The sequence below is a fragment of the Haemorhous mexicanus genome, chromosome 1 (assembly GCF_027477595.1).
Source record: "Haemorhous mexicanus isolate bHaeMex1 chromosome 1, bHaeMex1.pri, whole genome shotgun sequence".
Taxonomy (NCBI): Eukaryota; Metazoa; Chordata; class Aves; order Passeriformes; family Fringillidae; genus Haemorhous; species Haemorhous mexicanus.
Genome location: NC_082341.1, coordinates 49,260,837 through 49,272,381, shown reverse-complemented (window position 1 = coordinate 49,272,381; position 11,545 = coordinate 49,260,837). Strand labels below are relative to the sequence as shown.

The following is an 11,545-nucleotide window of genomic DNA, read 5'->3' as shown; positions in this document are numbered from 1 at the left end:
AAATATAAACTATAGACTATATAACATATAGTCACATTTTGTGACTACAGCAATCTGGCAGAGCTCCAAGGGCATCCACTTGGGCGTCACTGAAGGTGACTGGATGCTGCAGAGTAAGGACAACTCCATAATCTCCTTCCCCATGCCTGTCCCTGGGAAGGCCTGGCTGCTGTTGCCACAGCATCTTTGGATTGCATACAGGAACGTTTAATACTGGACAAGCTGCCCCTCCCAGTGGTGACAGGAGTGGTTAAGACTGATTTCCCAGGCTTGACCCTTTTCCTCTTATGCACTACCACTTTAGATATTCATGACAAAGACAGCTCAACCTTAGTACAGAACACTTTCAGAATGGAGTGATTGCCTGCTTTACAGCAAAACTCGTGGCCTGCTACAACATGAGAACAAATATGTAATTTTAAAAGCACTTTTACCATTCCTTTTATGGTGTCATCACCTGGTGGCTTATGAAAATATCAGGCTTGGAGACTTAGCTACCTGGAACAAGGGGCAGAAGAAAGGAGGAGATGAGCACAAGGGCTGAATATTCCCTTTTGGTCCCCAGACCAGCCAGCCTGGCAGGCTGAGTGCCTGTTTCACTCCTCTGAGCCATGCTGGGCTGAGTCAGCAGAAAGCAGGTGTGATGTGAACAGCTGATCCATGATTATTACACAACACAGAATCTGTTCCTTTTGCTGCCAATAGAGACATTTCTTTTGCTACAGAGAAGCCCTGTTTCACTTTAATTTAAGACAGCAACCCTGAGGGTGGGTTGAGAACAGGACCCTATGAGGCATTACATGCCTGTCTGCTGCACCACTTTTTCAAGGCCATTATTGTCACTGCCATGTCAAGGTTTGTGTTCCCAGTTGGTGAGATTTTCCCTTGCCACAGCCAAGCTCCACAGTCACATCTCACATGCTTGAGGTCACTGCCTTCCTGGGTTCCCACTGGTTTGCTGGGCCTCTGACAGCCAAGGGTTTATCTGGGGAGGGAGCACTGTGCCCTTCTCCCCTCAGGCAGCTGTCCCAGGGTTACCAAACCCTGCATCTCATAGTCTTAAATAGTCTTAGAGGAGGGGATGATACTGAGCCCATCGAGTTTTGAGTCCCTTCAGGTTTGAATTAAATTTTGTACCTTTTTTGAAATTGTTAATCACTAGCTGTAGCTGGGCAGGTATGATTAAGTAATTGTATAGTGAGCATCAAATGGTGCCAAACTCTTTTCGGCGACACCCAGCAACAGCGTGAGGAGCAATTGCCATAAACTAAAACACAAGAAGTTTCACATAAACAGGAGGAAGAACTTCACACTCAGGGTGGCCGAGTACTGAACAGGCTGCCCAGGGCGAATGTCTGGAGACATTCCAAACCGACATGGACATGTTCCTATGTCACCTGCTCTAGGTGACCCTGCCTTGGCAGGAGTGCTGGACTAGATGATCTCCCTTCCAACCCTAACAATCCGGTCGTTCTGTCTGCTTGCATGCTTGGCTAACCTTTTGTTTTGAGAACAACATAATCGCAAAATGCTCTGTCTGGACAAGAGCCACCACGAATGAGGACGCCAGAACTCAGCAGACCCCAGACTCAAACTGAGGGAACAACTGCGCCTGCAGATTAATTAGCACCACAAGCGACAGATATAACCAGCAAATAGGAACTTGATTACTAATTAATTAAGAAAGTTATTCAATTTAGAACCAGTAAATGCTGATGCCTTTGTTTCTTAATATGTGTAAACAGCATAAAGTTTTGATGACGGATGAGCCCGCCTTTCGCGGGTCACCACCCGCCCCCTCGCTTGGCGTAGACCGCGGCCGGACACTTCCCTCAGTAGAGGCTTCCCTCAGGAGCCCTTCGCTCCAGAGGCGGCGCCGGGAGAGCGGCGTGGGAGGCAGGGCAGGGCGCGCGCGTGCGCGGCGCTCCCGGAAACGCGGCGCCGCCGGACCGGGAAGGGGAGCCCGAGGGTGCGGCGAGGAGCGGCGGTGTCGGTGGCGGCTCTGCCTGCCCGGCGTCGGCCATGACGAACTTCATCTCGGTGCAGCTAAAGAAGGCCTCGGAGGTGGACCTGGCCAAGCCGCTGTGCAAGTTCATTCAGCAGAGCTACCCGGGCGCCGAGGCGCAGGCCGAGCACTGTCGGGCCGCCGAGGAGCTCAGCAGGCTCCGTAAGAGCGCGCTCGGGCGCCCGCTCGACAAGCATGAGAGTTCGCTGGAGACCCTCCTCAGGTAGGGCCCCCCCACCCCCGTTATCTCCCGGTTCCTCCATCTCCCCGAGCCCTGATTCCCCGCGGGGCCCCGGCGGCAGCGCCGGGCCCTGGGCATGGCGGAGCCGGAGCCAGGTGTGGGTGGGGGCTGCCGGGCCGGCTCCGGCGGCCTGTGGGATGCAGGCGCCCGGGTGTCCTGCAGCATCCCGGCGTCCCCGGCCCTCGCCGCGCCGCTCGGGTGTCGCGGGGTGTCACATGATGGCAGCACAGGGAGGGGAAGGCCTTGTCCCCATCAATATTCCCTTCCCAGTGTCGTGCCAGTAGCTCTTAGATGTACGTGGAAATTGTAAAACCAGAGAACGTTAAGGGTTTGAAAGAGAGTTTAAAGATCATCCAGTCCCAACCCCCGCAGCCGCCATGGGTAGGGAGACCTCCGCCTAGACCAGGTTGCTCAAGGCCTTACATCCAGCTTGGCCTTGAACAGTGTCAGGGCTGGGGCATCCACAACCTCCCTGGGGAAATCCCTCTGCCAGTGCCTCACCTCCCTCACAGTAGGAAGCTTCTTCGAATGTAAATTTCCCCTCTTCAAACTTGGGCCTATGACAGACCGTTTTGTTTTCCATATAGGGTTGGTGTTTCTTTCTCTTCAGTGTTTCCTTGTGCTATTACAGCTTTCTTTTCACTTCCTGTTCAGTTCTGTGTGTGGATTTGTTTCTGTATTTGTTACCAGCGTGATTTCCTTTTGTTTTCTATATTTAGCAGCTTCTAAATGTATTTGTGAAGTCACATCCTTTCTTTTTTTCTGGTTAACACAGTTAGTTTGTTGTCAGAAAGTTTAATAGAGTTTCTGTGGTGCTGGAGTTACTGTAGGTTAGATGTGCAAAAGATTCATTTGTGCCTTCTGCCTGGTGAAGTGCATAAGGCTGCATTACAACTAACAGCTCCATTGTCCTATCTCTCTAAAGTACTTAGGGATTGCAGTGTTGAGAAGAAAGAGAAGGAGCTACTCGAGAGGGTCCAGAGAAGGGCCACAAAGATGATTAGGGGTCTGGAATATCTCTCTTACAAGGAGCTGGGCCTGTTTAATCTGGAGAAGACTGGAAATGATCAAATGGGTGCAGAGAAACACCTCAAAGGCGAGTTTTGAGAGGATAGTTCTGGTCCCTTCTCAGTGGTGCCCAATGACAGGATGAGGAGCAGTGGCCATAAGTTAAGGCACAAGAAGTTGTACTTCAACATGAGGAAGAAATTGTTTATGTTGAAGGTGACAGAGTACGGGAACAGGTTGTACAGGGAGGATGTGGAGTCTGTCTCTGGAGACCTTCAAAACCCACTTAACAAGTGCCTTGCCAAAAAGAAGGCAAGTTTTGTGAAATAAGTTACTGATGATTATCAACCCTTCACTGGGTATTTGGGCTGTAAAAGCTCTGACTCCACTGATTGTGTTTTACAGTAGCTTTGCAGCTCCCTGTTCTATTTCTTTCTACTGCTGTGTATGCTTTTGAAGGGACTTGAGTTTATGCCTTTGAAGGTCAGGGAAATTGTGAGCATCTGTTAACTGAAAGAGGGACTTTGCTATCCCAATTGAAAAGCATATTATGTTCCCTTGGAATTGAGCTTCAATTGAGCATGCTGGAATTGAGCTTCCTTTTCTGATGGTGCCAGTCACATTTTTTGTTAGTCTCAGTCTGAAATCCCTGTTTGTCCCAGCCACATTGTGCCACTTCACCCAAACAGTTGTTCTGCAGCAGCAAAAGAAGGCAGCCAGCTTTTCAATTCTGATCCTTACACCTTTTGTGGAAGACAGAATGTATGTATGGCATTCTGAGCAACTTGAATGAGTTTAGTGGAGGGTCAGTTAAACATCAGAGATGGTGCAAAAATAAATAAAAGTAGTGTTTTGGAAAGCCAAGAGGATGAGGAGGACCTCCCTCTTTCAGAGCCAGCCAATTAAATTAATTTATCCATAGTATGTAACTTCACCTCAGGTTTTCCCTCTGAATAATCAAGGGAAAGCACTTGCAATTGCATAATTACTAGCTGAGAGTCAATTCCATGTGCAGTGGTCTGTTCTGTCTGCTGGTGATCGGTGATCAGCAGATGAATTTAGCTGCCCCAGATGCTGGTGCAGTAGACTGGAGCTGTTGGATGTAGCTCTGAACTGATGTAAACATGAAGGGATATCCCTCCCATGCTGAAGTTCCTCTCTTAAAACATCTGCGTTTTTAATTGTATTGCTTGAGAATATTTTTTCTTTTTATAGTGGAAGTGAGATAAGATGAAGGTCTGAATTAACTGTAAGTTAGTGAAGATAAAACAAGCAGATGTATATTTTCCCTTATTTCTAACAAGTTATGCGTGTTTGGTCCATGTCTGACCATTTATATTCTTTACAGTTGCTAGAAAATAATTTTGCTTTTACTCTGTAAGAGCATTCTGACATATATTCTCTTAATGATTCTGTAAGGCACAGTTATTTTAAACTGTCTGCACATCCAGAAGTTTGAAGTATCCAGCTGAGATACACAAGTCCCTAAATGCCTTGTGTTTCCTCTGAAAATCTCCTTGCCTCTCCAACTTCCAGTGTTTTCCTGTTGGTATTTAAGAGCAATACTCAGTCTTAATGTTTAATTTCATTGAAGTTAGAGTTTAAAACTTTGTTGGTGAAGTAAGGTTAGAAGAACTAATTAGAACATTGCATACAATTTGCATAGTTTTACTTCCTTGTGGCTTTTTATAGACCTTAATACCTAGTAGAGCATTGTAGACAATTTAACTGTTAAGGAATGAGGGCTTAGTCTTCTGCCAACTAATCTAGGATTTGCCCATGGTTTTCTAATTTCTAGAAGCCTTGTTTTGCTAAGTAGTCACTACAAGCTTTTTTTTTCTTTTATGGGAGAAATGAGCCCTGTTGCAGCCACATTTCCTAGACAAGCATTGACCAGTAAAGCTTGAAAGTGTGTGGTGTGCTGTTGTTCAGTTGCTGAATGCAAATGCTTCTCTTGGAGAAGCATTTGAGATAGATGGTGCCCCTTTTCACTGGGTAACTGGGAAAGACTTCAGCGTGCTTCCAAGCTTGCTTTGTTTTGTGAGAATCTGAGTGCTCTGAAGGTGATGTAGGTGAGCTTGGTACAGATGTTTCCCCTTGAATTCTGTCATAGCAGATTTGATTTAGTGGTGTTTTTCTTTTTTTTTAGTTCTGAGTGTAATTATAGCTTGAAAGGGTTCCTTGCTTCCTCCAATATTAAAGATAGCCTGGATTTTATTTTCTTTTTCTGGAGACATGGAATATTGGTACAAGTTAAATTGGCTTAATTTTGCTAACAACTCCTGCAGTTTTTTTTAAAAAAGAAAATTGGGGAAAAAGAAGGGGGGGTGGGAGGAATGCATGGCTTTATTTTGAATGCTCAAATTCTCTTAGGGCTGAAAGTTGCAGTTGTTGTTTCCAGCTGTGAGTTCAGGACTGGTTCTTATCTTGAAGAGCACAGACAGATCTTTGGTCTTTTTGATGTTCTTTTGATGGAGATTTTTCTTTATGATTCTTTGGAGGAGGCACAGTATTTGAGTTTAATGCAGTACATAAATGTTAGTTAAATTCTGATTTAAACCTTGACTTCCTACTCATTTGATGACCTTTTCTTACTAGCATTTAGGAGTGTATAATGCCAGTTTTGATGAGAGATTGCTGTGTTTTGAGTACTAGATCTGTGTTGCTGACGTGTGCCCCCCCCCCTTACACTGCTGCAGTTGTAGTTCCTCACTGGCACAGCCAAACACACCACTCCTGTGTTGTGCCCTGTGTTCTCCTATCTTGTTAGTGTAAATTACTGTAAATTTAGTTTTAAATTACACCTTTGTATTTACTGTTATCTTTTGTGTGTAACTGAGTTGTGCATCCATTGTGGCTTTTCCTCCTGTAGTTACTTTCTGGTTTTGTACTGATGGTTTTGTGCTGTTCTGTGGTTGCCATCTTCATTTACCATTTTTATGTGTTTAATTTCATGCATGCTGTTATATTTATACCATTTATATTTATAAAACTAAAAAACTTTACCTGGTTGTGTTCTGGGATTTTTTTTTTTTTTTTGTCTGCAGAGTTTTAAAGAACTCTTAAATCTTGAGTAGATTTTCAAGTTCTCTAATAAGAAGAAATAACATCACATACTTAAAATAGTAAAGAAAACAGTGACATAAATTCTGAGCTTGTTTGAAACCAACCAAAAAAAAGCCCTTTTCAGGAGGAGTATACACCTCTCCGGCTTATTTTGTCTGTGGTAATGTTGACACAAAGAAGAGCCTGTTTTCAGGGAGCCAAGGCTTGGGCACACCAGGCTTTACAAGGACATTTGACAAGCTTTGCTTCTTTACTCCATCCTCATGGCAGACGAGGACTGTAATCGTGGAATGTGGGAGGACAGCTTGGCTTTAGTGGCTGCTTTTGGGTAACAAATTAAACTGAGTCAAGAGGAGACAAAGTCTCCTTTTCTTTGTGATACTATGTTAAAGCAAGTGTGTTGAGACCAGACCAGGACAATGGAGGAAGTATATCTAAATATATTGTTGCAATAATCTTCAGGGCTAGTTATTATTTTTAAATATACCTTTCACAAAGCTGGTAAGTTGTTTAATCTTGATAAAATTGCCATCACAGTAAATATTTGCAGACTTTTTTTAGCCTTACAAGCAATTTCTTTCAATTCATTTGTTGGTGGAATTCCTGTTGCTGTTGCCGATTATTATAGTTTTTACATGGCTTGGTATATTGTGTCTTAAATTGCAGTGGCTCATTTGAGGTCAGAAACCTGTTGTCTGATATACATTGGCAGATACAATTAACTGAAGAATACACTAACATTATTTTTATTGTATATGAGTTTTGAAAATTTTTCTTGAATTTTTAAACAAATCTTTATTGTCTGTACAACACAGGTCTTGTACATGCATCTCATGCCTGTATCTGTTGTGATCAGTATTTAACAGTGAAAGGAGCTGGGAACAATGTTAGTCCTGTTTCATAGACTGTGAAAACCATTACTACAAGGGGTTTTGTATATTGGGAATATAAATTCTTTATAAAATGATTTGACAATTAACAATATAATGTTGAGCATATAGCTGTATGGCCAGTGCTACAGGAAGAGTATAGGAAACAGGCTTCACATATGTTCTTAGCAGTTTAGGGTTTCACGTTCTGCATCTAGCTTGTCATGTTTAACAAATGGTATGGGTGTAGGTCACCACTCAGGAAAACTTGGAATTCCTTACTGTTGCCTGGGTAGATCGGGTTAGGGACTGTGCTATATTCAGTATATTGTCTTTCTGGCATTCTTCCCTAAACATCTTCCACTGTGACTACATGAAATATTGGCATGTAGAAATTGTGGGTTTAATTCACTGTGACTACTAGAATATATTCCAATGAAAATTAAGTTTACAACTAAAGAATTTTATCAGTGATTGGTCTCTCCAACTAGTCCTGTGCAAGGCAAATGGCATCCATTTCAAATACATTGAAATTAGGTTATAATGGTAAGATCAGGAGAGTACAGTCTAGCATGTTAATATTATGTTAAATTCTGTACTTAAATTACTTTTGCAGCATGACTTAATGTAGTCATTGTCTGCCTGTATGTATACAGGGACTCCTTTGCATGGTGCTCTTTTCTAATCCACTATTCCTCAGGTAGTGATATCTGGATTAGCTTTGTCCATGATACTGTTTTACTTCTGACTGAGACAGGGTTCCCATGTTATCTGTGAAAAACTACCTCCTGCTGAACTTGTTCCTCTAATGAAAGAATTTCTTTAGACAGAAATTGTCCATCCTGCAAATTCTCCATTTCTACAAAGGAGCTTCTTAACTTACTTGTGTGTAGGATTTTTGTGCCCTTCTCCCTAGTTTATATGCCAGTTTAATAAACCAAAACTATTAATTTCATTTATCTAATAGCTGTGTGTTTCTTTTCATTTTTTTTTCTTTTTGTAGATACTATGATCAGCTGTGTTCAATTGAACCAAAGTTTCCATTCTCTGAAAATCAGGTAAGAAGACTACCAAACCAGTTACTGAATCATGGCACCTATGATGTGTGACTTCCAAGCCTGTACCTAATCCTCTGATGAGTACTTTTATTGAACAAGACAGCTAATCTCTCTGAGCCTTATTTTCCTAATCTTTATTTTCTAGTCGGTGCTCACATACAGTCTATGCTGAAACTTCACCTCTGGTGGACGTAATTGACTTTGTTTTACAGATTGAGAAATATGTTGGCTTTGGCTAGGTGATCACTGGTCTAGGGCAGAAAAGGTTGGGCTGTGCTGATTCCTCTTCAACACTCTGCTTTCTAAGAAGTCTATTTCATGCTATGTTCTAAAGGATTTAAAATTCATAATTTCTATGGGAAAAACTATAGAAGAGGATGGAATATGATCTTTGTTTTCTGAATCAGGAGAGATCTTTCCTTCACAACAGAATAATCCATTTAAGAGCTTATCACTTTATTCCTGCCTCTGCATGACATAGTTTTTATATAGGTATGGTGTTCATTAAGGTTTGGGTTTTTTTTCCTGCCATATTATTTTAGAATCATGTCTCTAGAGAGAAATTCAGCTGAACTTCTCCGTATTGAAGACTTCTTCAGGTGGAGACTGGAATAGATTTGTAGGCTCCTGTATTTTGTTGGAGAAAGGTGTGGGTTTTCTTTCAATGTGTTTACAAATACGGCAGAATTTATATTTCTTTATCAACAAATCATACTTATATGGTAATATTATGATTAAAAGGAGAAATTTCCTAATTTCTTTCAGTCTTACAGATAATAAGTAATGTTAAACTCTTTCTATGTGAGTTTTGCATGTAGCTGCATTTGCTTGCAGCCATGAACTGCACATTGGTTTTCAGTGAGTAAATCCTTTGCTATGGTAATCTGCAAACACTGAGACAAGGAAAACTGGAAAACTTAGACAGCGAGATCTGCATGTCTGTAAACTGTTCCACCTAAAGGGAGAAGTAGTCAGTGGAAACAGCAGTGCATCTGGGGACCGGAATATCCTGCACTAGCACTGCTGCTAGAGGAAAATACACTCTCAAGTATAGTACTGTTGCTCTTTCTGAAGTGATTCTCCCCAAGCACTTTAAACTGAGGAAATTTGCCATCTTTTCTGATTTGATACCAGTTGCCTACAATTATTTGATCAGTGAATAAGGAATTGAACTGTGGAACATGAAAGCAGATTCAATGAAGTATTTGCATTGCCTCTGAAGTATATGCTGGACGTATAAATAAACCACACTGTTTCTACCTCCATTCTCTTTCCTGAGGGCATTTTGCGATAATGCTGCTATTGAATTCACTTGTAATAATGAGTGGATTTTGGTATTGCAGAATAGATCCAAATACATAGGTAATTTGGCACACTGGAAACTGCCTGGTTGGGTGGTTTCCTTAAACTGTGATTATAGCAACCCATCAGGCTTACTGGGAGAGGAGCATCTTGTTCAGAAACAAATTTATCTGTTGCTCAGAATATGAACAGAGCTGAAGAATGATTCTGACAATATTTGTCTACTTGAAATGTTTTGAGCAAACTAACAGGAAGGAAAAAATGTAGCATAATTTTGTTTTGAGTACTTCTTGATGATTTCCTGAAACTTCCAGAATGTTTGTAGTGTTTCAAGAAGTAAATGAAAGATTTTATGCAATTAGAATATGAAGGCTAAATAGATAGATTTGGGGTATTTTAAGATTATATTTGATTTTAGAGGTAAAGATCTTTGTTTTTCACAATTTCCAGATCTGTGTAACATTTACATGGAAAGATGCTTTTGATAAAGGATCGCTTTTTGGAGGATCTGCCAAATTGGGTATGTGAATGTACTAAAAAAAACAAGTATTAATGATACTAAAGTTTGAGAATATTTTTATGTAGTCGAATTAATGTCTTTCCAGCATTCTCAACATAGCTTTCAAGTGAATTCAACTATATTGGTAACAAATTAATCACTTCAACATTGGTAATGAACAAGTAAGCACCATGCAAAGAATTTTTACAAAATTGAGATTTTTATATTAGATTTCCAGAGGCACAAATAGATGTGCAGTCTGCTAGTAGTTGTCCTGTCTGCTTCTCAGATGTTTTCTGGGAACAACTCTGGTTGAAATGAATCAAAATTGTTAATGTTAACATTAAGATCCAGTAGATTTTGAGAAATGCAGCTCTTCCTGTTCTACATGAGTAAGATGAAGGGTGCTTAGGAGCGAGTGAGTCCATTCCAGAAGAAGAGTGATGGTAGCTGGCTTCAGTAACCTAGTCCTGATACCATGTTTTCAAGAGAATATAATTAGTTACCTGTACTCCAAAATTACTCTTCTATCACTTCTTTTTGAAGTATTTTCATACAGATTTAAACACTTCAGAAGAAAAAGATTGTATTTTTTTCTCATGAACATAACGAGTTGGAGTCTGATTTGTTTAGTCATAGAGAGACAATCCTGCACACAAATTCAGGGTCATGAAATGGATTTAGGACACTTGCCAATATAGAAGTAAGACTAAATCCTTTGAGTTAGTGAGGACCAGTTCAGTTGTGTGTCATCATTCTTTAGTATTTTTATTTATACCTAAGTGTTCAACATGATCAGCATTGCAAGATGACCATTGTAATTTTGAAGTTCCAGACAAAGTTTGAAAAAGATGTTTGAACTTTACTCTGGTTTTATTTTTATTAAAGATTTTGCCTGCTTTATACAGCTCCCTGTTAACAACTACTGGAAGTCTTTGCAGTTTTCTATGTTCTGAATACACATGCTGGCAGTTTACACAGCTGATGTGTAAACTATATCTGTAACCATACACCTATGCATACTCAGGTGATCCTTGCTTTCTGTTCCAACTCTTCTAAGAAGTCCTGGATAATTGGAAACCTTCCTGAAGATGCTTTGTTTTTTTTCCTCAGAATTTGGCTTGTTCTTTCTTCTTTGGACCTAATATTTAATGACAATTAAATCTATTTCTTTGTGAAGTTCAGAATGTTTAGTTATGATGTAAACATAGTCTGTAAATCACTAGGGATCTGTAATAATTGTGAGAAAAAAAATCAATAACCATAACATTGATGATTACCATAACAATTTGAATAAATGTGATGTTACTGCAGCTTGAGGAAGCTTTCCTGTCTACGGGTTAATTATATGCTAGTCTAAATAATCTCTGAGGTAGATGGCCAAAAATTTATGCATCAGTCTGTGTCAAATATCAAAGAAGTTTTTAACTGAGATGTGAGTAATGCTCAGTCAACAAACAATGGGATAAAGGTCATTTTGAAACTTTAAAGCAGATC

The 11,545-nt window shown here is 40.8% G+C and overlaps 1 protein-coding gene across 2 annotated transcripts in view; it reads left to right on the top strand.

Moving 5' to 3' along the window:
• The first annotated feature begins 1,921 nt into the window (after positions 1-1,921).
• PDCD6IP (programmed cell death 6 interacting protein) overlaps positions 1,922-11,545 on the top strand; it is a 28,546-nt gene continuing 18,922 nt past the window's right edge. For both annotated transcript variants that reach the window (XM_059849270.1, XM_059849260.1), the window contains exons 1-3: positions 1,922-2,228; positions 8,193-8,247; positions 10,000-10,069. In XM_059849270.1, the coding sequence (XP_059705253.1) occupies positions 2,023-2,228; positions 8,193-8,247; positions 10,000-10,069 (331 nt within the window). In that variant the 5' untranslated portion in view covers positions 1,922-2,022. The remainder of the gene's footprint in view (positions 2,229-8,192; positions 8,248-9,999; positions 10,070-11,545) is intronic.